Genomic DNA, 27504 nt, shown 5'->3' with positions numbered 1-27504 from the left:
GAAGCTTGGTGCCAGCAGTGAGTGAAAAATACCTTGTGAATAAGGCATGAATGACAGAGAACAGCCAGTCCTCCACAGCGACTGACAGCACCACGCTGAGCAGAAGCACCACTGAGGACAAGGGCAGTGTAAATCTACATTAGCAAAATGTCACATCTTTTATTTTAAAGGGTTAAAAAAAATACAGGACGTGAGGCAATGTCCAGCTCCAGAATTCAGCAACTCACTAGTCCATGCTTCTGACATTGATATTATTCTTCTGTGCTGGTGATATCATCCTTGCACTTGGATCTCAGTTTAACACATCCCATATGTCAGGCCTATGGACCAGACAAATGCATATAACATTTGCCTGTTCTTTAAACTAGGTCCAACCACAGCTTGAATTTGAAGAACTCAAATGTTGGAACATTAGGTTTAGCAAGCAGCCCAACAAGGTTAGAAGTTTGTCCCTGGTCCCTAGGAAAAAAAAGAAAAAGCAGCCAGCCCTTTTCCATGTGCCTTATTCCTCTCCATTCCTAATATATTCCTCTATATATTAGGAAACTAATATAGCCCAACTGGCAAGCCTACAAATTTGTTATTTGGTGGAGTTGGAATATTAAGATTTACTGAATGTGTTGTGTCTAATCACATCACATTTGACTGTAAATACTGTAGTTTCAAAATTTTCTGCTTCCAAAACACAGCAGTTACTAAATACTACATAGAGCATATCTTCTGAATTTAAGGCCACAAAACTAATCATAGCACTAGTTGATAACACATTAATTGCCTATATACACTGGTGATAATTCTCAAGTGTGAGAAAAGGAAGCATAGAGCCATTTTCTATGCACTGTTCCACACATACTCAATGACAGTTGTACTTCTGCAGTAAGTAGTCACTAGTCTATAAAAACTTCTGAACTTTTTATTTTGAAAGACAAAAAAAGTAACTGTGAGAGAAGTGCTGATGTTTCCTTACAGACCATTGTTGATTGATAGCACTGAAGAACACAATATCTGCAGCAGCTTACCAAACAGCAATACTAAACACTCCTGGTCTGTGTACCTAGACAGAAAAATATGGTTTTAAATCCCCCTGAATTTAAATTGAGAGTTTAAAACACTTGTCATAATTTCTCTTCCAATGGACACCATGTCAACACAGAACAAAGCATGCTGCTGAAGTCTTTCCTGAACCTGAAGCCCAGCCTGGCAATACACTGTGTCCATTTAGCCACAATTTACACGGAAGATGATCTGTAATCCTCCTGTAAAGTACATGAAACCTAAGAAACTCTTCTGCAGATTATAGTGATAACTCTCTACTTCTCTTTCCTCTCAGTTCTGCATCTGAGTGCATGAATGTTTTAAATGAAACAGCTGTCTCAAGGTCTAAATTACTTTGCAAGACAGAAAACTGTATATTTTATTAATATGGTCATACTTATCTACCATTCCTATGTAACAAATATGCCAGGATTTAAAAGGCTTATTTCTCCTATTTCTTTAGTAGGGTATGAAATCCCTGACAGTTTTCTTTGGCTGTCTAAAAGAGAGTTAATCAGGGCACTTCAGACAAAAGTGGTACTCAGAAATCCTCAACATTAATTAAGGTGTATGTATAAATCCCTCTAAACCAGGATAGAGAACAGGTCTGTGCCTGAGCTCGTAACACAACAGGTAAAGTAATGGAGAAGAGCATGCTGAGAGAGCACTCTGCATACTTATGAAAGTAGTTAACACAGAAACCATTAAAAACTAGTTGAAACAAACTGCTATAGCACAGTTAAATTACAGCTCAGCATTACAGATCTAAGTACATATGATATTATGGACATTGTGTCTAGAAACAAAAAGGATGGTGCAACACAATTACAGTGCAAAAGGCTTCCAAATTCAAGGAGCTTTATTAACTTCATGCAGTTCCTGAAATAATATTTTCATGATGCAACCAGTGTATATGCTTGTATAAATACAAATATGCAGTGATCTTTAGAAGCAAAGATCTTTAGAATTAAATAGCTAACTCTGAAAAATCTCAACTCCCAGAATCACAGAGTACTGGAGGTGGGAATGGACCTCTTGGGTTTAGTCAAACTGCCCTAATCAAAGCAGGGGCAACAACAGAAGATTTCTCTGGGCCATGTCCAGTCAGGTTAAAGAGTCTCCAAGACTCCACAACCTAAGTAACCTCCTCCAGTGTTTTACCATCCTCATAGCAAATAATTGTTTTCTTTGATTAAACATAATTTACAGTTACTTTAGTTTGTGTCCAGGGCTATTTGTCCTTTGTCTGGACACCACTGAGAAGAATGCCTGCCACCTTTACTCATTCCAGAGTGTATTTTTACACAGTGGAAAGACATCTCTCAAACCTGCTGTCCTCCAAGCTGAGCATTCCAACTGTCTCAGCCTCCCCATTTATGAAAGATGCTCCAAACCTTCAATCATCTCCATGGACTTTCCATGGACTTTTTCAGTAAGTCCATGTCTTTCTTCTGCTGGAGAGGCAGCCCAGCAACAGACACAAAAATTCACATGTGGCTTCACCAAAGCTGGGCTGAGGGGGAAAATCACCTCCATCAAGCTGTTAACAGCTTCCTTCCCAGCGTAGTCCATGAGGCTCCTTTGTGACATGTGTCTGTGCTTGCCTCCTTTGTGACATGTATCTGTGTTTGCCTGGTTTGTGATTGTGTGTCTGTGTTTGCCTGGTTTGTGACATGTGTCTGTGTTTGTCTTCTTTGTGACATGTGTGTCTCCTTTGTGACATGTGTCTGTGCTTGCCTCCTTTGTGACGTGTGTCTGTGTTTGCCTGGTTTGCGACATGTGTCTGTGTTTGTCTCCTTTGTGACGTGTGTCTCCTTTGTGACATGTGTCTGTACTTGCCTCCTTTGTGACGTTGTGTCTGTGCTTGCCTCCTTTGTGACGTGTGTCTGTACTTGTTTCCTTTGTGACATGTGTCTGTGCTCACCACCTTTGTGACATGTGATGTGTTTGCCTGGTTTGTGACATGTATCTGTGTTTGCCTCCTTTGTGACGTGCGTCTGTGCTTGCCACCTTTGTGACATGTGTGTTTGCCTCCTTTGTGACGTGTCTGTGTTTGCCTGGTTTGTGACATATGTCTGTGCTTGCCTCCTTTGTGACGTGTCTCAGTGCTTGCCTCATTTGAGACACGTGTCTGTGTTTGCCTCCTTTGTGACGTGTGTCTGTGCTTGCCTCCTTTGTGACGTGTCTGTGTTTGCCTCCTTTGTGACATGTCTGTGCTGGCCCAGGGTCACCCAACTCCCAGGGTTTTTCTGCCAAGCTCCACCAGCACAGCTGGCCACCAGCACGTGTTGCTGCCTGGGGTTATTCCTGCCTGGGGCAGGACTCTGCTGCCCCTTGCTGATCTGGCACTGTTTGACACCACCACCATGCCTAGGCAATGTGAAATCTGGTTGTTTTTTTGAATTTGAAAGGTCTTGAGGGTACAGAGAAAAGATGAGATATGAGAGGTGTTTCACAGGCCACAGGAGCCACCATCCCTGTGCTCATAATTTACAATTTTCCCTTCCTTTATCGTACTAGAAAGATCAACGCAAAAGACCAGAAATTTTAGCCCACATTTCTAACCACATAAACAAATCAAAACCAAGGCAGGACCCTGCTGACATGAACTTTATTTCTGAAATAGTTTTCTGCACCACTACGCAGCCCTAATTCTGCTAACTTTCCTACATAAATGGAAACTAAATATACTCAGGAAACTAAATATACTCAAGCTGGTGCTGGTGTTCCACGGAAGTTCCTTTGAGTATTCCAGAAGGGCAGAGTACAATAATACCACAGCTCTGAAGAATAATGAGCCAAAGACACACACACCAAACTCAGCAGCCAGATAAGGAAACAGGACTCCCTCATTCCATGCATAGTATTATCAGTACAGCCAGCCAGACAGGGGAGAACACTTTTGAGGCAGAAAATGTGGTCCCAACAGCCAGGTAAGTTCAATTTGAGCTACAACCTGGCACCTTTTAACCAAGGGACATATCTCAGCTGTAAGAGCAAGGCTTGGTCAGCACAGGGCACCAGGAAAAGGGTGCTGACCATGAGAGGCCAGAACCAGAGTCCTGCACCAACAGATCCAGAATGGACATGAAGACCTCAGATCACACAGAGAGGGTGGAAATTACCCTGAAATCATCTCTCCTCAGTACAAGCTCATGCTTGCATTTTAACAACAGATGAATGAGACAAGTTATGAAACAAGACTCTCTTCAAATGGGGAACAGTAAAGAGGAGCCTTGAAAGAGAACTTGTACGGCAGACAAAGCCCAAAAAATGGGTATCTTATAGCTGTATTCAAGACAAGGCCATCTCACAGTCCCTGAAATGGATACCAAAACTTTAACCTTTCTCTCTCATTTTGCTGATCATAGCACAAAGCAAAGAAGATTCTTCATCGGGGTATGCAAATCTATGATGAGCTTGCTGATGAATGCATCAATCCTTTATGATTACACATTCCTACAAGAGGTTCTTGGTCTTGCATCCAATCTTTAATGATATATCTGTCTGCTACCAACTCCACAAAGATTTTTCTGATTCTTCTTTCAAGGCTGCCACACAAGTTTTAAAAAGTTGGCCAGAGTTTCAGCTAGTTACTACGTGGCTTCCATGTTATACCAAAGACAAGCATCACTCATGACATACCAAGATGTTTACCTAGAATACACATAGTCCTGAGTGAGCCCAGAGACTTCAGACTGTGCGAATTCATGCTGCCAGAGGATGAAGAACTGTTAAGGAATGTCTCAGCAGGGTAGTAATGAAAGTGTTTCAATTATGAAACATGTCAACACGGACCCTGAATCTGATTTATGGGAACATCTCTTGCTGCCAGCAGAATCCAGCCATGCCAGTGCACTGTTGATTGCATGGATATTCAAGAGCTACTGACTTGAAGAGATGAAAATCAGTCTGAAAATAATGAAAGACCATTCATTCAGCTGAGCTTCTATTAATCCATCATTCAAGAATGTGAATAGCAGAATCCCACTTCAACTAAGAATAAATTGTACAAAAAAAGGTCAACGCCTTAGGGGAAAGCTACCAAAGAAAAAAAGGGGCCAGACAAGTTTTCAGTTGGTAATAGTTCAGATTTATGAAGCCTTATACATATTTACTGTGCAGAGATATGAAGAGAAACATAACTCAAGGGTTATGGATATGAGGATAAACATATTTTAACCTGGGTTGTCAGTCTGAGCAGTTCTAATATCAGGAGCTGGATCACTTTATGAAAAAAAATGAAACTTCCATTTAGGTCCAAGATAGACTAAGTCAACCTCTTGCTCCCAATCTCTCTTTCTCTCTCTTTCTCTCTCTTCCCTGGGATTGCTTCTGTCAGGATCAAAGTGTACAACTCAAAATGAACTCTTTCTCAGTTCCAGGCTTCACAGTAATTTCCAGGTGTTCAATTTCAAGCTTGCTGTCTCTCAAAAGTATATTTTTCTCATATTCAGATTATGTGAACACACTTGTGTACTATTTAATTTGGCCAGATAGCAAATGTAAATGCTCCAAGCTCTAAATGTAGCTTGCTTTGTTTTCTCCAAAGCAACTACCAAATCATTGCAAAGGAAAAGCACTTAAGAATTCTGTCCATGTCATCGCTGATACTTCCCATCATGTTTTTCAGTCATGAAAGCTAGGAAGGAGTCTTTCAAATTACCCTAGCCAGGTCCACAGCAGTACTGCCATTGCAGAATTAAATCCAAGTTGCAAGTAGTACTCAAAGGATGCAAAAGTTATTTTCTCCAGAGAAATCCTTAGGATGAATTCCTGGAATAAGCATTGATCATCCACAGCACAGTGAGCTAAACTTTCTGGACAGTAAAGAGAAGGTCACCCAAGAGTTTCCTTGTAAAGGATGCAAAAGTTATTTCCTCCAGAGAAATCCTTAGGATGAATTCCTGGAATAAGCATTGATCATCCACAGCACAGTGAGTTAACTTTCTGGACAGTAAAGAGAAGTTTACCCAAGAGTTTCCTTGCATCAGAGGAGTCCTCCTGTAAGTCCTCCAGTGTTTAACAAGGACTTTCTAATATACAAAGATCTGCATGGCAGCTCACAGGTTTATAGTCTAGCTTGGAAACCTAATGGATGCCTCTCATTAAATTCTACCCTCTGAAAAGTACAGAAACCAAGATGGCCTGGGTGCAGCATCCAAAGTTCACATATCAAAGAGAGCAATGGTATATTCTGACAAGTCTACTTCATCTCATTATTATAACAAATATTTTCATCACCTAAAGTTGAGAGAGAAAATGAGGAGTTCCAGAGAAGAATGGAAGGCCATGACATTTGGCACAAGTTAAAAAACAATCACTGTCAGAAAAACCCATGCTCTGATGACCTTACACGGATGGGGACAGGATCACTGGGCAGGTTCTACGTGGGGTCCAGTGCAGACATCTTTTAGCACACATCAGGATGGTGATCTAACCACACTGAAACCACTGAGACCACTGGCTGTAGACATTTTAATCAGAGCCCTATTGGCAAAGTTCAGATGGTCAGGTCCTGCTTTCACTAGAGAAAGCTGAGATAGGAGACATCACGGATTCTCTGTTTGGGGTAAGGTTGGGCAGAACAGAGCCAACTGAGTCCAAAGGCAAGGTGGCTGAGTCAGAAACCAAAATCAGGTCTACAAAATAATGTCTGAGCTAAGCAACCTCAGAGTGATCAGAAGAGCATGGTGAGGGCAACATAATAATAAATGCTTTTTGGTGGTACAAAATGTTGTAATGCTGAAGCATGGTCCAAGCATTACCCAGACTACTCAAGGGAGGCGTAGTGATCTGGGGCCACTCCCCTTGAAGAAGCATAGAAAATAGATTCATTTCTATGTTCATATTATTTTTAGTTGATTAGTAAGTGCTAGAACAAGCAGGTATACACCACACGTGCAGGAGTTATTGATAATCAGGTCAAAGGACTGCATGTCACTGCATATGTCACTGCATGCCACTCAGTGCCAAAAGGCAGCTTTTGCTAAAGACTACAAACATATTTGTCAAGATGGCAAGCACAGAACTGAAAGGTAAACGAAAAAAAAATCCTGGAGAAACAGTCTACACAGAGCACATGTCCTCAGGGAGGCAGCTAATGACAGAAAATGTGCATCCCCTTGCATCCACGACAAGGTAATGCATCCCCATACTCCCTACAGACACTGCAAAGGTGGAATATTAGCCTCAGTATTATGCACAGACATCTTTTACAGACATGTAAACAGTAGCCTGGAATTTAGACAAATGCAATCAATAGTTCTGAACTTCACTATATTTTCTGATTAAGACTTTCATTTACAAATGTCCAAAAATGAAACATTATATAGAAGTACTCCACAATGTTTAAATAACCTAACGTATCTCTGAAGTAGGCAATGTTCCCCTTTTACAGCATCAAGAAACTGATGCTTAAGACTAATGGCCAGGGTTATCTCTACACTTTGGAATGGAGGATAAGGTAGAAGATGTTGAGCTGGTTAGCTCTGAGCAGGGAAGTGCATTCACCAGGGAGTGTGCTGTACTGAATAGGATTGCTGCTTTGCTATTAGTTTTGGAGTGAAATTGGTTGTATCTAGTTCAAGCAACCTTTCAATATTATATTGCACTGCACTGGAACAAAGAAAACAGAAGGTGTGCAAAACTTTGTATTTGCCTCTCGTGTAATTCCAGCACAGACTCGGAAACTAAACAATAAGTTTAGTTTTGTATTTGCCTCTCGTGTAATTCCAGCACAGACTCGGAAACTAAACAAAAAGTACAGAGGTTTCATCCTGCTTGCATCTTCTGAGATCAGCAACACCTCTGGATAGCTTGTTCTTACTTCATAGCATGGTCTGTGTGGCTCAGACTGGTGGGTCACAGCTTAGGGGGCAATGAGACAGGGGATGCAGGAATGAGTACCTGGGGACTGTGCAAAATCTAACAGGACATGTTTAGGAGAGGAACCAAAAACATCGAAAGGTAGTTTGGGAAAGAACATATATGGGAAAATAGAACAATGAAGGCATCAAGGGGACCTGTTCCATCTGCACAAATGGCTGATTACTACTTGCTTGGCCAAGCCCTGTGCTTGATCACCCCAGACCTACTGGGACTACGTGCTCAGTCCTGATACTGGCTGGAGCTGGGGCATTGGGCTAAAGGGTTCAGTTGTCCCCAAAGCAAGACAAAAAATAGTATTTAAAGTGGAAAAGCCAAGTACTTTCCAAAAAACTTTGCTTTTACCCTCAGATTGCAGAAGCAGAAAAATCTGCAAGAGCTGAGAAGAGACAAAGATTGCTTAGGAAGAACATAATGGCACTGGGGGGAAATGCCCACACAGCACAGTTATAATTTCTTTCTTCTGCTGCTCATAATCAAACCTAAAGTGTCCTCCAGAAAGCTCAAGGAAACCCTGCCAGTAAATCAAATTATCGTTTGTGTAAAGACATAGTTAATGAGTTCCATAGCCCAGGAGTTCAGCAAGTAATAAAAAAAGTCATGACTAAAACCAACATTTGCAGTTACATTAGCCAGGATGAAGTGAGTAAAACTATGAAATGCTGCCAATGAAGGAGAAGTTCAGAAGGTATTCATTCCTGTGGCTTAGTCAAATACCTCACAGCACTCATTTCACACTGTCTAGTAATACTTACTGAAGCATCTGACATTAGCTAAACAGACAAGTTAATAAATTAGATAATTAGTGTCTTCTGAATAGTACCTTAATATGCCTCCTGTGGATTTTTTCTACCCTACTTAAATGGTGCCATTCAACAGCTATAAACTACATGTGTCAAAGCTCATTTGCATCAAGTGTATAGGAATGTTGAAAGAAGAATGCAAATCAGTATATTTTCTAAGTTTACCAAACCTCTCATTTCTATCACTGTCGGAAGACTGATTCCACTCCAAGAGCAATTAAAAATAGAAACCTCAGACAAGTATACCATAGCATTTTGAGGAAGGATGTGCCTTTTGCATTGTCTAATAGAATAAAAAACATATTATTTAAAAAAATCATTCAGACACCTTTACACTGAAAGATTGTAGAAGTAATGTAAATATTAATATCACTAATAATGTACAACACATAGGAAGTTAAAAAAATTATCAAAAACTATCTCACCACAAAACATAATAACTTTGGATTTGTCTACACAGTTTTTACAGACAACTGAGCACTGGCAGATCACACTCACCCAAAAGAAACTGCAGGCATACTTATTACTACTTAGCAGGTAGGTATCACATGTCAGATGGCTTCTGGCCTCTTTCCAGAACACTTTATGATACTAAACCCTGAAAGTACTAAAACCTCAAAATTTAATACAATATAACATCTTTTCTCTGTGCATCATTGAGTAGTGAAGGGGAAAAAAAAAGGGAGAGTGGAAACAGCATGTGTCAGAGGTAGCTGTGACTAAATGAGCAGCTATTCTTCATTGTGTTTATAACTTGTATATGTATATACCTGTGTAAATAATCACAATCATAATATCAGTAACAAAGTTAAATTAATGAAAGATCACTAATAATATAAAAGTCTTTTAAAGGAAACCTTTGTTTCTCCCTACAGGTAATTTTCACCTCTTCCTCAAAAACTTTTTAATTTAAATTAATATACATTGCAGGACTATTGATCAAGACACATGAAGTCACTATTTGCTGGTTTTAACATCAGTTCAGGTTATATTACTTACATACAGATAATGTAACCTGACATCTGCACCTAATGCCAAGGTATGGCATTACACTGATCATTATACAGAGCTTCTGCTTTTCTATCTCTAGAGCCCACTATGATTTCTATGCTGTTTTTCACTCACCCACTACCTAAATCTTCCATTGCCAAGTTGTCCGTTCTCTACATCATTGACAACAGATTAGTTACAAGTTCTCTGTCCTAAATTTCTACCTGCTTGTCCCAGTCTTCCACAATGTGGAATTCAGATCTAGCTTTTATTGTCAACCAATTTCTCCTACAGCTTCCCCTGTTTTTCATTGGGGCAGGGAACTGGGTGGCATCACTGATTTTCTCAGAGCTTTCAGTTGGCTCCCTGCCAGCCCAGAGAGCTCAGCTAATGTTCCAGTTCCAGTTTCACTCCTAGCGTAGGGTAAAGGTGACTCCCATCAGAAAGAGGCACTTTAGGGATGGAAAAAGCTGCAGTTCCCTCAGGTATTTTAACTCAGTACCACATCACTGGATTTTCATAGAAATCCGTGAAAAACCACTCCTGCCCCTAGTGGACTTACTCTGGGGTGAAACACAATTTTGATTCTGGAAGGCTGAACAAACCTCTGTGTTCTGTGCTGTGCAGTGAAGATCCCTGACCTCCCTAACCAGTCATACTTACTGTATGACTCCATTACATGCACTTTGCAATGAGAAAGTAACTAATATTGTGATACACAAATCACAGACTTTTATGGGAGCTTATTTCTCATTGTTTGAGTGTCTACAGACTGTGTAAAGCTCATCCTACGACACCTGATTCGGAAGAGAAATCTGACCCACACATACTCTAGCTAAATCATCTTGATGTGAGATCTGCATAAGGGAATTTCCAAACAGGACAGGTTAAAGACTGTGCACATTCTTTACTCTAGTAAAGCACTAATGGAGCACCTTTGGTATTGGATGTTTGTGGCCAGGTTTGACAGCAAGGAGGCTGCAGGGGTGGCCGTTTTGAAAAGAGACCAAGTGTCCATGGACAGATGGTGGCACTTCTGGGAAAACATATTTAAGAAAGGAAAAAAAAATGCCCAGCAAAGAGTGAAGGAAAGTTAGAAAGAGTGAGAAACAGTAGAGAGAACCCCAAGGTCAGAGGAGAGTGTGCTCCATGGCAGAGCAGATATTCTCTGCAGCCTGTGGATGATGTACATGGAGAAGAAAGCTATGAAAAGAAAGGAATGGAAAAGGGAGACCACTACACCCTGATCACAATCTCTCAACACCCCTTTTGCACCACTTGCTTCCTCTCTGAAGGGACTTGGACTGAGTGTAACTTGCAGTGATAACAAGGGAGGAGGAGAGGAGTCTGGGAGAAGGTCAAGCTGAGCCTGGGAAAATGGAAAGGAGAGCTGTTGTTTTAATGTTTGTCTCTTTTGTTTCCCACTACCCACATTAGCAAATTTTAAAACTGGCAATAAATTAAGCAAATCGTCCCCCACTTGACTCTGTTTGCCTACCATGGTAACTGGTAAGCAGTCTCCCTGTCTTTATCTCAGCCTATGAACTGTTTCATTCCTGTTCTTCCTTTTTTCTCTCCCATCCTGCGGGGGAGAGGAATGAGCAACCAGCTAGGTGGGAGTTTGGCTGCAAGCCTACATTGAGGCACCACACCTCTCAACTAAAAATCCCCAATCAAATCAACAGGAATGCAGATAAAACTGGCCTCAGTGTTTTGTTGTTTATATTGAAATGGGTAGTTAAACCCAGTTCAGATACAAGGAGAAATATTCTGCAGAAAAAGATATAGTCATATATTTGCCAGAGGATATAGTCAAAGCACTGATTCTCCCCTCCCCAAAGGGATTTGATTAGAGAATCAGTCATAAAAGCTCTCTGAGAAACTGTAAAACATCTGAGAAGGCACAGAATGTATTAACCCCTGTCACTGCACAGAAAAGAGCTTTGTACATGAGGGAGCTGGAGAGGAGCCAGGGTACAAGCACTCAAATATCAGTGCGTGCTGAAAGAAGCTGCATCTGTGAGCTTTTTCTCAACAGACAGAAAGAGAAAAGGCTTCTGACATTATTATTATGAGTGTGCACAGCAGTGATAAATCGCTAAGCTGAAAAATGACAGGTTCTCAAAAATATAGAAAGGAGATTCAAAACTTGAAAGTGGTCATGCAGAATAATTACAGAAAGTTTCTGGAAATCAAATATAAAATGAACATTTGATGGAGGACTGCTAGACATTAAGCCTGAATTAATTTGGCACATGACATTACTGGATATACACTGGAGGTTTGCTTGTGATAAGAGCACAGTACTTAGAGCAGAAAAGGAGTAATCTTTCTAAACTACTTGAATGAACAGGACAGAATAGATGGAACATTTTAATCTAGGTTGCTGAAGCTGCTTTACTGGCAAGACATACAAACTGTTGACAGACTTCCATAAAGACGGAGGAAAACCCTCACAAGAATTTAATTTAAGGACAGAAGAAGAAAGCAGATTTGGGAGTTCAGAAAAGGCATTTAGACTTCCCAGCACTGCTCAGAACTGCTCAGCGCTTAGACAGTTGGTAATTAAATAGTGGACAGTACTACATAAACAGTTTTCCAAACCACAGATGAAAATAAGAGTGAAATGCTCTGGAACTACCTAGAATCATGAGTACAGGTATTTACATGTTGCATTTCTTAGCAAAGAGCTGGCTTCTAGGAGCAGAAGGGTTATAGTGAAATCTTTGACCCATTGAAATGGAAAGAGAAATTTCTGGGGTTCATTGTGCGACCCTGATGAAGGTATGTTAGCTAAGTATTTACAAATAAGTTTATATGATTATGTAGTGCCTTTCAGAAAATTCTACAGGATATATGACTTATCATAATGCACAAACTGGAGCTTGTAATACTGAAAGAGTTCTTAGTCATTTTTCATACTCACTGACAAGTACATTGATGTGCTTTATTAGTTTTGCCCCAAAACAATAATTTTAGATTTTCTGGTTTACTAATGCCAGTAAGCATCCTTCTGTAACAAGCAGCGCAGATGTTCACAGGAGGCACATCTTTATACCAAAACTTGATGCTAATAACTGGGGAATAGCTCTCCTTCACTCAAGAGAACAGCAGAAGCCACAACCAGTAACAACAGTAGCCTGGACAATGGTTGTTTTCAATTTGTGTTAAGGGCAAAGATTGCTCTTGTTCTCAGGCAAGATATTATTCTACCTAAATCAACCTAGCTGTCATGATAAAAGACTTTTAGAAGTTTGTATAAACAGATTAATAACACCTTCAATAAGTTCACAGACAACACCAAGCTGGGCATGAGTGTTGACCTGCTGGAGGGTAGGAGAATTCTGCAGAGAGATCTGGACAGGCTGGGTCAGTGGCCCAAGACCCGTGGTGTGAGGTTCAACAAGGCCAAGTGCTGGGTCCTGCACTTGGGTCACAACAACCCCAGGCAGTCCTACAGGCTGGGGAACAGTGGCTGGAAAGCTGCCCTAGGAAAAGAACCTGGGGATGCTGATAACAGGGACTGAACATGAGCCAGTGTGTGCCCAGGTGGCCAAGAAGGCCAAAGGCATCCTGGCCTGGATCAGATACAGTGTGGCCAGCAGGACCAGGACAGGGATTGTCCCCTGTACTCAGCACTGGCGAGGCCACACCTCGAGAGCTGTGTCCAGTTCTGGGCCCCTCACTACAAGAAGGACATTGAGGGGCTGGAGTGTGTCCAGGGAAGGGCAACAGAGCTGGGGAAGGGTCTGGAGCACAAGTCTGAGAGGAGCAGCTGAGGGAGCTGAGGGTGTTTAGCCTGGAGAAAAGGAGGCCCAGGGGAGACCTTGTCACTCTCTACAACTCCCTGAGAGGAGGCTGCAGCCAGGTGGGATCAGTCTCTTCTGCCAGGTAACAATGACAGGGTAAGAGCAAACAGCCTCAGGTTGAACCAGGGGAGATTCAGATTGGATATTATTAAAAAATTTCATCACGGTGAGAGAGGTTAAACATTGGAACAAGCTGCCCAGGGAATTGGTGCCATCAGCATCCATGGAAGCGTTCAACAACTGAATGGATGTGGCACTTGATGAGATGTTTTTGTGGACATGGTGGTATTAGGTCAAGTCGATGATGCACATTTTTTCCAATCTTAATGGTTTTATTATGATTTTAATAATTTCTTCTGTAGTGTTAACTCCCAAGGTCTAGCCAACTTGACCAAAGATACAAACACACACAGAGAATGTATCAGGGTTGATATTAAATCCATCAAATTTAGCCACACACTAAATGGTTATGAAACCAATTAACTTCTGGCTTGAATTCATTTGGTTGTACTCAAATAATTTCCTGTCAAACATCTGCAGAGGATCAAGTTTTTTCATGAGTTTGCTGTAAAATTTTGCACTTATTTCTTTAATCCATTTCTTTCAGACTTTTCCTTATTTCTTTGATTTTATTTCAATTTGACGTGGAACAGTCTTTATATATTAAACTAGGAAAGTTTTGATACTATTACTTTCTGTGTTTCCGTTCTGAATTCACTTCTACCCCAGCTACACATTTTTTGCTGATGCTGTTATTTTTGCCCAATGTTTTCACTTGGAATCTCACCCTACTCCCACTGAAGTAATTCAGTTGTAATCTTCATCATTTTGAATAATCATTATACTGTGCAAAGCAGAGAAATATGCAATAGTTAGACTAGAGGAAAAAGTTCTGTTACTTTACAATAATATATAGCTGAATTGGACATATGGCTAAACAAATTCAAGAATTCATAAAAATTAGCATATTTTTTTCTTTATGATCAGGTTTGCTGATTGAGAAGTTTCTAAGTTGTGCTTTAGTTTTAAATGCACACCCCAATTTTCTAGTAAAACCTGCTACAGTAAGTATAAGGCAATATCTTTCCAAAAGTGCTGGATGGAGATGTATTTTGTCATGTTACAAACTCCCCTGATACAACTGAAGACATTCAGATGAGTAAAAAGTGGTGTAGGGACGAGGAAGGTGACTAAACTAAAGACTTCAAAAGTAAACATGAATCCTAAAAAGGGAGAGACTGCAGGTCAAAGCTCCTCTCACCAATTGTAGTTTTGCCCTTACTCCATGAAAAAAGCACAAATTCTCTCCTGCAGTCTGGCAGACACTTTCCTCTGTCTGTATTTAATCAACATTTTCCAAGTACAGGCCCAGTTTTCCCTCCTTCAACTTTTATCAATTGTCCTTCATTAAGAAAGCAAATCACATTTTCCTTCTCAGTTCTGTCATTTCTTCCAGCTCAGCCTTCCTGTAGACATGATACAGGAAAGATCACCTATCCACTACCCTGTCATGCTCTAGCAGGTACAACTTGTGTCTTCAGTGTTCCAAACACTAGCTAAAATTCTTGCAATGCACCCAATGGAATTCAAGGGTGCTTTGGTTTGAGAAATGCTGTATGGAAAAAAACTTGCATAGTGTTAATAAATAAAACATGACATAAAAATGTGTGGTAAGAATAAAAACCCACCAAAGAAAAATTTGCGTGGGCTTCAAGGAGCTTTGGGTGAGGTCTTTGACACTTTCATTACTGGAGACAGATTTATATGGAAGGGGAAAATGGGATACTTGAAACTGTCCAGTTTATTCACAGAGAGACTATTTAAGGTCATATCAAGCTCTTCTTGTTCTGTATACCATAAATAACCACTGAAGGGAATAATTACTGTTGGGGTTACTCCATAAAGAAGATGTTATTTGAATTTTAAAATAACAGGAAATAGAGATGCATATTAAGCTTGAAATAAATTTTCATCCATACTAGACAAACTTCTCATGGCAAGCAGTATCACATTTCACCAGAAGATTGCTCCTTGCAACAGGACAAAATTAACTCCTTTTTTTTCCCTTCCCTCAACATGTTTCAAATATTTTCATATATACAACCTACACTAGGACAGACTTATCAAGTTATTATGTGGCTATTTACACAATAGTATTAACTGGAGTTTAGGTGGGAATTAATACTGCTAGTCTGTCTTACAGCCAAGACAAGAAGTTGTTATTACATGCACACACACCTGCGTGATTCTTCCACTACTCAAAATGCACCCAGTGGGGAAATACAAGCAGCTTTTAATAATTTTAATATTATCTAAAATAATTTTTTAATAATTTTTATCTATTCATGATGGCATTTAGGACTTTATAAAAAAGCAAAGCAAAACACAGAAATAAAAGCAATACTTCTGTAGCAACTCTCCAATATTTCTGAAAATACTGGGGTTTTCCCCCTCTATTTAATTTAAGCCTGGGAATCAGATTTAATGAACTGACTTACAGAAAATCTCTACAGTGGCCAAGTTAAATAAAAAAGCTGATTATATTCAGAATATCACATAAGTCACATGTGTTATGATCTGACCTTCTGGAGCTGGTTTACTCGCATTTGTTTTTTCTGGATCCTTCACCTTGGATTTACTTGTGTCTTTTCTTCTCTCTATGTCTTTAACTGTAAAGTAAGGGGGAAAATCAATTAATCTAGAAACAAGGCAGTTAAAAGCATGTAATTTTCTTCTTCCCGGTAACGTAGGTCCACAGAGCATCTGAAGATATGTTTAGGTAATGAGTTACTGCGTCTGTGTTTTCCCTCCCTCCTTTTGCATTTATTATTCTTATGGCTCTTTCCCCATTCTATCATCATTAAAGCTCTCAAAACTGACTCTCTTCACACAGGAGAGTCCAAAAAGTGACATCAGCACCTAAGCCCATGCAGACAAGATCCCACACTGGAAAGATAGTCCAGAAAATTGGCAAAGTTAGCTGGGGAAAGTCCAGCATTGCAAAGTTCCCCTCCAAGTCAGTCAACACAAAAATACATAAGCCAGCTGTTACACTGTCCTCTTTACAGAATCAGCTTAGATCCCATGCCCAAATCTGCAGTCAGGGCACCAAATACTTCCAGGAGTGCAAGAAGACTTGGACAGTTTCCTATTCCACAAGTGGGTGGGATTCCTCCCTTACTATATCTCAAATCTCTCTCAACAGCCAAGCAGAACCCAATATGATTAGCAATTCCTAATATTACATTTGTAGCCAGTAGTGCTCTACTAATAGTCTGAAAGGTTCTGACAAAGTCATAGCTAAAGTCACGTATTGGGAAGAAAAACTCCTTCCAGAATTTTCTTGGAATGCTCATTGGTATCCACACTCCAGATGTCTGCAACAGCCAGGAAAAGCTTAAAACAACGAAGCTGAGAATATCTTCCACAGAAAAATAAAATTCTACTCCAATTACACTTAGTTTATGCAAAAATGGATTATGACTGACATTCATTCAAGCAGGCACTGTTCCTCAGCCAGGATCAAAGTCTCTCTGTGCTACATCATTCAAAAAAACACTGAGGGCATGAAAGGAGGTTATCTGTCTCTTGACCACGTAAGAGAGACAGTGCAAATATTCTTGTACATTTGTGGAACCAAAGTCAAATGGACTTCACTAATCTACCCAATAGTATGTGGAGTATCTGAATCAACCAGGAGTGTTCCAAGTTCCAATTCAAAATATAATCACAAGACCAAGTTCTAAGGAAGACAATGAGCTGACAAACATCTGAATGTGATTGTCTTAGTATGACAACACTTTCCAGAACCTACAATGCTCACACTCCAGCTACAGAGGTGAGAACAAAAAAACTTGAAATTCTGACTCCTTACTAAGACAGCACGTGTGACTGTGTATCACCTCTGCCTTCAGCAAACAGTTGTGTAACTGGTTTGGGAGCAAATTCAAGTCCACGAGCTTGCTGAGGTGCCAGCTTTTACCAAGGCAGATCTTGGTTATTAGCTGGGTTACAGAATGCCACAACAACACCAGGTCTTAGTCAGAAGTCTGTGTTTCATCCTTAACTGAACAAGACTCTGACTAAAACTAGAGGTGAAATGCCAGAATAATATTGGCCATAAAGGATGCTGCTGCTTATCCTTCTAGGAGCATTCCTTTGAAAAAAGCCCAAGAGCAAGGCCAACTAGCTGGCCTCCTTTAATGCTAGTGTTATTGAGGGCCAAGTCTCCAGAGAAAATGCTACAAAAGTCTGAAAATGTTCAAAGGAAACAGGTCGGTCACATCCTGACAGATTTCTGGATTTGGGAACTGTCAAAATTCTAACCACAAAAAAAGAGGCAAGACAGCAGTTTTACTCCAATATTTACATAGACAAAGATTTTATCTAGCACATGATTTTACATCTACATTTTCAAAGGAAAAAAAATCCCCATTGATCTTACTTCATTAAACACTGTGTATTAGAATAAGAATGTATACCTCACTATAAAAAGAGAAATACTCTTTTGACAATAAAATTTTATTGTTAGCTTGAGAATTCTTAGTACATCAGTTACAACTCCAGAGCATTAAACCCATACTTCCAATGCACTAAACTTGATGATATTCCCAAATCTCTTTATATATTTGACCCTTTTTCACCTCAAGAATTAGTGGCCACATGTCAAAGGGGAAAAAAATCTATAATACAGGAGAGCAAAAAAAGGATTTGTATATATGCTGCATCTGCATTATCTACTCATGAAAGGCATCATGCTTTTAAATGAAACTCCAGCCTTAAGTGCAGCAAAGAGAGTACACTAAAGAGAATAGAATCACCATATTCTTAAATCGAGTTGCCTGCTCTACTTTTCCTAAATACCATTTCAAAAACAGCTACACCTAATATTAGAGAATTTGCTGTTGCCTTCTGTGGGCTTCTTTTTAATGCTAAAGTAATCTGTGGTTTTGTGGGTTTCCTAACCAGGACAGAACTTAAGGTAGTAAATACACAGTTGTAGTGGTGAAAAGCTAAAAGGACTTGGATACACACCACATCAAGTACTCAGCATATTTTATCTTGTGCTGGTTTTAAGAGAAAGGTAGCTTAGCAAAGACAGTGAGGAAAATTTAGCATCAGAGAATTCATTAGGTTTTCAACTGTACTCCTACACTGCCACATTATTAACCAAATCTCCACTAATCATATTTAGCATATTTAACATAATGATCAAGATAAATCAGGTAAATCAGTGTATATACCACTATGATATAGACATTAAGAGCATGTCTTGATCATATAAAAATTAAGTTTGTAAACATATTTGACTGCTGAAGACCATTAAGAAATCAGCCTTTCGTACTATTAAACTAGCATCTAGTTTCCAGTTGGCACAGCTATAACACTGTTTTGATAAAAAGGAAATTTTTAAAGTATCAGAATATAGCACTTTATTTCTACTCACTGAAGATTTTTTCCCATGAAATACCAGCTAATTTCCTAATGAAATGAGGAAGAAAGGGATGCAAATCCAATAGAAACAGAGCCCAGTGCAAGAATATACAATGCAATTAATTCAGGCCTGCACCTATACTTACACCAGTTAAAATACGTTACTCTGATTTTCCTTCCACCTCAGAAAAAACTGTCTTCCCATCATTCCCCTTTGTGTAAGGCTTGTTACCATTTCAGAAGTTACATTAAATATCTGATACATTCTGTATGTCAGCCATAAAGAGACACGTACTTCTGAACTGGCCTTGTGCTGGCTTACTCTCCTTGTCTTCACTGAATGCAATGATCTGAAGGGCATAATTTTGATCTGGAATGAGACCTTGAATAATTGCTTTGGTTGCAGTATTTTGAAGAATTAATTGATTTGTTTTTCCACCTATAGGAGAAAAGAAAAAAAATCCAATAAATATATAACATTGTTTGCTTTTCTTATAGCACAGTAAACGTAATGACTCAAAAATACTCAAGCTCTACCATGACCTAAGCATTCCCACTTTACCCACTTGTGGGACTACCCATATAGCCAGGCCACAGAACATCCCAGGAAAGCAACAAGATAGGCAGTCTAACCAGTTTTCTTAAACAGAAACACTCTTAAGATCAGCATTTCTATCTGGGCCTCATGAAACAGACATGGTGTCCAGCAAAATCATTAAGAGAAACAATTCACAAAATCTGTCAAGTTTGGTAACATCGTACCAACAGGCTTTCCCTCTGTGACTGGCTGCCAGTTCAGACCCTGTCATACCCACATCACCTCTGAATACTCGCTTTGCCAACTTTCTTTGGGCTAGGAAATTCTCATGTATAAATACAAATATTGAACAAATAAATACAAATATGTCCATTTACATATAAAGATTGCATGCCAATATATACAAAGATGTATTTTAGCTGTATGTTAAAACCGTTTCTGTATCTAAATTTAATTTTAATTGTACAGAAGTAGGAGCCTTTATACAGCTCTATACAGCCACTTTGTTATCTAACTTTTCAAGTTTTCAGTCAAAAGACTTTTAAAGATTACTTGTTTTCTTAATTCTTTTCTGGACAGCTCACTAAAGCGGAAGAGACAAGGATCTCCACCTTGAAGGTTGACTGAATTAGGATTGCAATACTTTCCCTTGAACAATTCCTAGAATTCCTTACACCCCACCGGAAGAAAGGTAAGACAGATGATCAGTGACAATTCCCAAAGACTACATATGAGGCATAACTAGCATTGACCCACCTCTGCTACCTCAGCCATTTGATTCCCCTTTTCTGAGCCTGACCACCCTCCAGTGAAATCAATCTCTCTTCTGTTGACCAGCCATTACTTCATTACCCAAAGCTTGCTCACAATTTCTTCATTGTGGAGGAGGACACTAAACTCTAAAAACTTTTGATGACTTAGGAAGACAGTTCTTTCACCTTAAAGAGAACATACAGACTTTTACCTGAACTTGGAGTGACAAGAAGTTTATATCCAGTGAATTGCCCTTTGGGGGCTTTCCAAGAGATCTGTACACTGTCAGGACTCACTACATTATATCTTAGTCTTGTTGGTGGGGACACTGCAAGTTCAGAAAGAAAACAACAATTTAAATTCAAATAAAGACCAACCAATTTTAAACAAACAAAAATAAACACATATAGGAAGACAACACAATTTTAATAGTAAAGGATGCAAGTTATTTAAAATGTCACAGACATCAGTTTATTAGTTTGTAAAATGACACCCCCAAGTGCACTACTTCCCTCAGACAGACCTTTTATTTATCTCTTTACAAAACAAACTAAACAACCTAACAGCAGTGGACAGAAGGACAAACAATGTTAGATGTTAAGACACTAGTTTGGCAGGCAAAGCTGGCAATAAAAATGCTCTTTGTTAATATATGGGAATTAAAATTGCTTTCTTGCTTACACTGACAATATGTATAACCTACACTCTTTTACCTCTCATTACTGTGGGCATTTCCCCACATTTAATGTCACCCAGGGCCAAATTTTCAAATCCTTGTGAGGAGAGAATAACCAAGAGAAAAGACAGGTGTGCACAAGGCAAAGGGAACATCAGCTGCCCAATTTGCAAACCTGGCTAAAGCAGCACTAAGCTTTGCAGCTGCAAACACTGAAGCAGTCTAATCAAGACTAGCAGGCATGCACAGGCTAGTCAAGACTTAGGGGAAATCTGGATATTAAGCAAAATTTTGCTTCTATTTATATTGTGACGTCAACCAGGTTTTAAACTGAAGCAGCAGGTGAAATGAATAAAAGCATGAAATGATTGAAGAAGAGGCAATATATCAATGAAGCAATGAGCGCAGGAACAAATGGAGAAACTGCCCCATGCTGTCGCCATACTATCAGCAACTTTGCGTCTCTGCACATAAACAAGTTTTTTACAGTTTTACATCCCACTGCTCAGTCAAACTCCACTGATGCTGGACCACACTACAAAATCTTTCTACCCTGCTTTGAGGAGGTATACATCCCTTTTTCACTGAAGAACTGCAGCAGAGCACCTGGCAGTGCAGCCTGGCTGTCAGCAATGGGAAATCTTCATACATGTGAATAGAATTTGGCTCACAGAGAACAAACTGATCTACAGGGAAAGGCAGCCAGGGAAGCTACTTAAAGGCTGAATGACAGAAGGGCTAGAAAACCTTTAACACCTCCAACCTTACTCCTCCTTTTCCCATTGTCTCCACAGCCCCCTGAATAGTCTCCTTCATTTTCCAAACCCTTGGTGCCTTTGCCACTACATCTTAAGTTTTCTGTTATAAGTCTAAGAAATCGGGGAAATTAATCTGAAGCAGGCAAGTGGCAATTTCTTTTCCCAGGGCTAAGATTGCTTTTTATTGACTAGGCTCATGCCCACAGTTTGTTGGTCCTTTTGATATAATAAACCAAGAGTCTCATGATATTTCTGAGATTCAGGGATTACAGTACATGGAGTGTCTGAGTCAACAGGCAGAATGTGCTGGCCAACAATTTCTGGCCTCTCCATTTGACCTGCTACAGCCAATGCAGCTCTGGCACCAGCAGCAGCCAAAGACCTGTTCTGAACCAATAACTTTTTCCTACATGCTACTTTTTCCAGGAGATTGGGGGAAGAAAGAAAAAGGCATGTTGTAGTTTTTTGAGATTCAGGGGTGCATGTTTTTTTTCATGTCATCTACTATTAAATACATTTTGGATCTTATAAGTAAGAATTTGGAGGTTTAATACAAGAGATATATTCCCTTGTATCCAGACTTCTATTCCCTAAGTGGAAGTTTTGTCAGACCAAGGGCAGGTTCTGCAGTTCTCTTCCTTGAGGAACTTAACACCAGAACACAGAAAAGGGAGTGCATCAGTACCAAGAACAGCTTATCAACACCTGTGCATTCTCAAAGACCTCAGAGAACAAGCTCAAGAAGAGAGGCAAGGGGACAGAAGCAGCAGGCAGCACATGAGCTCCACACACTCAAAGCTCTTCTGATTGGCAGTGCTGGGCTCACACCCAACCCAAGCATTTCCTTAGCTGCTGGGCACAGTCTTGTCAGACCTCATCTTCAGTCTGCCTGTCACCTCCCTGAAGTTTAGAAAGAAAGAGGCTGCAAGCAAAATCGTGCGCAGGAATCACTGCAAATACAACATCAGTTCTTTGAAAATTTGGCCCTTATACTGCAAAATGTTTTGCTAGGCAGGTTTCTGCAAGAACATTCAGCATGCTATAATTGTAAAAACATGACAGAGACTATGGCAAAAAGCTTTCAAAGCCAAGCAGACTGCAGTTATGGATTACAGCTTTTAATTAATTCTCAAGATTCTGTCTTTGAGCTATACATAAATCACAAGAAATTGGGGCTAAATGAACAAGAGTGACAAATCATACCTAGATATTTGCAAAAATACAATTCCTTTTATTATTTTGCCTCAGGAATAGAAAATAATTTTTTTTATAATAGCTGCATGCAAGTGTGAAAATGCTGCAGATTTTACTGGGATTAAGTGGTAATTTTGTATGGGGATTAAGAAACAGAGCAGAGAGCAACAAAGTAACATCAAAGATTGACCCAAAAAACCCCCAATCATGTCTTAGAATTTCAGAGCTCACTTTGTCTGCCATCTTCCTTTCCCATAATTTCTTTCCATCCTACTTTCAACTTGAGAGTTTATGAAAGCACCTTCTAACAAAGAAGCATATTTCTGGCCTAACTGCTATTAGCCATCACCAAAACACAAATATACAAGCCCATATAAAACAATCATAGACCTTACAAGCAAAGAAGGACACAATCACCAGTTTTTCTGTATACTACAGAGTTACAATGTGAAAGACTAGAAAAGTGGTGCCAGAATAGTCTTTACATAACTGGTCAATTTTCACTGGGTTGTTTTTGTACCAAAGGCAGCAGTGCAGTGGAAGAAACATTCCCACACAGCAAAAAAACATAAGAAAGAAAGTAATTATTCACTAGGCAAATAGTCAACTGTGTCTTAGTTGTGCAAAGACTAATGTTCTGGCATAGAAAAGTACATATAGCTAAGGAAGTTAAAAATCTAGCACTCAAACAGACAACAAAATACTGATGGGAATTACTACGCATTCACCAACCTGAAGAGGATATCTTTATTTCTTTGGGCCTTTATTGTCTGTGGAACAAAATCTCACTTCTTGCAGAAAGGGAAAAAAATCAATCCAAGCTGAGTCAGTTAACTGATAAAAATCAGTAGCTAGATCTCATTAAGTGGTTTTACAGGAATGCAAAAGAGAATGGCTGTCAGCAACATTAGAGAAGTCACCCAAAAGCAAATGGACAAATTTAAGGCTTTGGTTTATACCACCAGGTAAATCAGCACTCCAAACACATAACTCTTACAGACAACTAGGGAAAGAATGCTTTCAACTCTTACTGGAAAGGAAAAATACAATAAATTGCTTATAGACAATTCTCCAAGACTTCCAATAGTCTAAGTTTGGATACTAACTAAATATTGTGGCTTTCAATTTACTGTTGTCATAAGAATTGAATAAGTTAATATGCACTGCAGTTACTTAGTAATTGCAGTAGTAACGCATGAAAATTATTGCTACACGAAGAAAATCCAACTTTACATACAGAAAAACTCTCAAAGCAAGTTACTTTATGAATAAGTGAAAAATTCTCAACTGTTTTCCTTGCCCAGCACTATTAATCTACTATATAAGAACATAAGTAGACAAAATATGCTATTTATACATTATATTGAATGGGGAAGAAAAAGCAGTGCTGAAAAAATAATTGTTGTTGATTCAAAACCAAACTGTGCTATGTGGCACAGAGAGAAACAACCACATGGCTCCTCTGAAGGGATAATTCGTAGCTTCAGGCATACTGGCTTCAGTCTCACAAACATATTCTCCTTTCCAAGAAGTCACATTACACACCTTTACCTGAGCATCTTTGCCAAAGGAAGGAAACACAAGCTGGAACTAATGACAGCTCTTCCTACATGTTGGCAGAGTGTACAGTTGATTACAACACAGAGACAATTGGTATTAAATTGTAAATAGTTTGCCAGCTGCATGAAGAGCTTACTTCAAGAGGTGGCAACCTTGACAAAAAGAATTTGAGAAACATCTTATTACTTTTAGTGTACCAAGAGATTATTTTTCTGTGAACATGGAATAGAGACTTCATATCACCTAATTTAATGGAATAACAGTCATGTTGAGCTAAGGCAAAGGTCCACTTAATTTAATATCACACTGCTGACAGCATTCCATAGCTGATGCTTGCTGAAAGAGCCTAAGAACAAGGGAAGTATTATTCTTTATTCATCAAATACACCAACCCTAGCTTCTGCTAGGGTGACTGCTGTGGAAAAAAAACCTCTCTGACCTTCATTTCATTGTACTTGTATTAAAGGGAGAACACTCTCCAACTATAACTGATGGAATCAAAGTTTTTAAAAAGTGGAGAAGAATACAGTTTTCCAAGATCAAGGAATTTTGCAAAATTTCTGGAGGTGGACCTCAACCCCCACACCTGTTTTGCAAATCTTAACCGCACGTATTAGGACTGAAATACAAAGAAAAGACTAACCATATGCTTTGTTTTATTGGCTCATTAAGTCACAAACATTCTGGACCTAATTTCTGACCAGAATGATGCACTGAACATTGGGAACATACATTTCTTGATTCACCTCACATCACCGACGTCATATATTACAGCTTACACGTGTCCCAAAGTTCTAGGAGAGGCTTGTAAAATGCTCACAGATTTCCAAACATCCAAGAATGTATGCTTCCCCAGCACACAAGTGCCACGCAGACTGGACAACGCTGCTACTTGCATTATCAGGATTTTGAAAGCCTCATGTTGCCAATAGTTTCCAAATGTCCTCATGAATAATGCATTATACAAATCTCTTTAAAAGACCCCAGGATCCAATTCTGCTCCTGGTCATGCCCATGCAATCTCATATCAAAGGGATTACATAAATCTAAAGTTGAGAGAAATGCCTTTCTTCAGAAATCATAACAACTCATTGGTATTCTTCCTCCCTCCATCCCCAAGCAATAGGATAAATTTTCTCTAGCAGTCAAGCCACTGTCAATACAATCCAACAAGTATGTAAGCCTAACAATCCCAGCAGTATCCTTTAATATTCACAAAGGAGATTTTCATTTTAAAAGCTGCAGAAGTGGTCTGTGACATTTAACAGATCTGTGCAATTTGGAATGATACAAGCACTACAAAAGCCACTGCTCCAAAAGACAAAAACCATACATATTCCATACAAGTTTCACATCATAGCTGATCCTTCAAACTTGCTTCATTACGTAGAGGACAATAAGAGCAATTTCTGATAAGTACTTTCATGTAAATAGGAGTAAAAGCATGCTGTGTATAATTCATTTTGAGACACATGAATTTGCACAAATATTTATGCTATTTGAGATACTAGGTTCAAAGAGCACACATGAAGATGTAATTCTACTCCCACCTGCTCCCCGAGCTCAGCAGCAAAATTCCTGCTTCATTTCAGTATTATTGGATTCACATCCTACTAAGGAGGAAGTAACACTTGCATTTGGAATAAAAAGTCTATTTCTGCACATCAGAGTGAAAAACTCCATCTTCTCATTTGTGACTTACCTTGACCCTGGACATCACTGATGAAAAAAGGTGTGACAGCTAGGAAAGCCAAGAGAAAACAGCTCTGTATCTCGTATCGACACAGCATCTTCCTCCCCTCAATACACAGTGTCAGCAGGTCTGAAAACACATGGAACAAAAAGACTTACTACAAAGGCAAAGAGAAGGCATCCACTTTAATGAAAATTGTGGGAGAAATCTGGGTTTGACTAAATCAAACAAAAAACCCAAGCAAACAAAACAAACAAACAACAAGGAATTTACTACAAACATCAGTGGAGACAAATTTTCCTGGCAGCAGTTTTATGACCAAAGCACATTTTACCTGAAAGGGACAAAGAACCCCACTTGGGCCTCTCAACAGTTTTGAAAACTCGGCCCACATAAAAAGGAACTGTATATTCTTTGCTAAACATACACAAGCATTGGAAATAGAGTAAGCTACAGTTAATAACAAAGTACAACATGTCTTTCTATACAACCCAGTTTTGTAAGAGCCTTATCAACATATCTGTGGCAAAGAACTCTGAAGCTTTTTAAAAAAGGCAGAACTTTGTTCTGAAGGAACTCACATCCTCTTCCCATTGTCCATTTTCCTTTTTCTACTTTATTCAGCTTATCCTGTGCTCTCTGTTGTACTGTCTGTACCTACAGTAGGTAGTATCACGGTCAAAACCATTTACACTAACTTAACCAGTTAGGAGAAATCAACACTTCAGAATGCAGCAGTATATAAACACCTAAGGTAGTCCTAGGTGAACTAGCTGGGTTACAGGAAACAATTCTGGTTCCAAAGATCAAGTTTCAGAATGAGCAATTTACCTGACCACAGAAGTCAGCTTAAAAACAGTACCAATCTCAAGATGCATCAACACATGCCTAGCACCATACTTATAAAGATTTCTCTTTCACTCAACTTTACTGTACTAGTTTTAGTCAATTTTCTGGGCCATGAAGATGATTTTTTGCTGATCTCACCTGTTAAAATTCTACAGGAGAAACAAAATAATTAATAGTAAATTTCTTGCAGGCAGCAAAGAGGATTTGAAGGTTTACTTGGGCAAATTTTGGTTTATGTATTTCTGTTTTGTAGGTTTCTCACATTTACCTCCTCTGTCATTTTCTCTAATAGTCCTGACATACCATCACTGTATTTGCCTTCCATGTTTTCCTTGTCTTGAAGGCACATGGAAAGTGGTTCATCCACTACCTAATATAAAAAGCAGACTGAAGTACCTCAATCATTATTAAACAGAAGAGGATAAGTCCTACATCCTCTTCTCTCTCTCAGTATTTGCATCCTGCTATATCTGTCCCAGTGGGACAACTATAGTTCTATAGTTGGTAGGTCTGCTGTCACCAATA

General features: G+C 39.3%; 1 protein-coding gene across 1 annotated transcript in view; it reads right to left on the bottom strand.

The window, feature by feature from the left end:
• COL14A1 (collagen type XIV alpha 1 chain) overlaps nucleotides 1–27504 on the bottom strand; it is a 116149-nt gene that overhangs the window by 86564 nt on the left and 2081 nt on the right. Inside the window, exons 2-5 of the mRNA XM_039715386.1 lie at nucleotides 26140–26259; nucleotides 20461–20577; nucleotides 19254–19397; nucleotides 16108–16194 (exon numbers count right to left, since the gene is read on the bottom strand). Of these exons, the coding sequence (XP_039571320.1) occupies nucleotides 16108–16194; nucleotides 19254–19397; nucleotides 20461–20577; nucleotides 26140–26227 (436 nt within the window). The 5' untranslated portion in view covers nucleotides 26228–26259. The remainder of the gene's footprint in view (nucleotides 1–16107; nucleotides 16195–19253; nucleotides 19398–20460; nucleotides 20578–26139; nucleotides 26260–27504) is intronic.

This window comes from Passer montanus, unplaced genomic scaffold, assembly GCF_014805655.1.
Source record: "Passer montanus isolate IOZ18808 unplaced genomic scaffold, ASM1480565v1 scaffold33, whole genome shotgun sequence".
NCBI lineage: Eukaryota > Metazoa > Chordata > Aves > Passeriformes > Passeridae > Passer > Passer montanus.
This window is presented reverse-complemented; position numbering and strand designations above follow the sequence as displayed.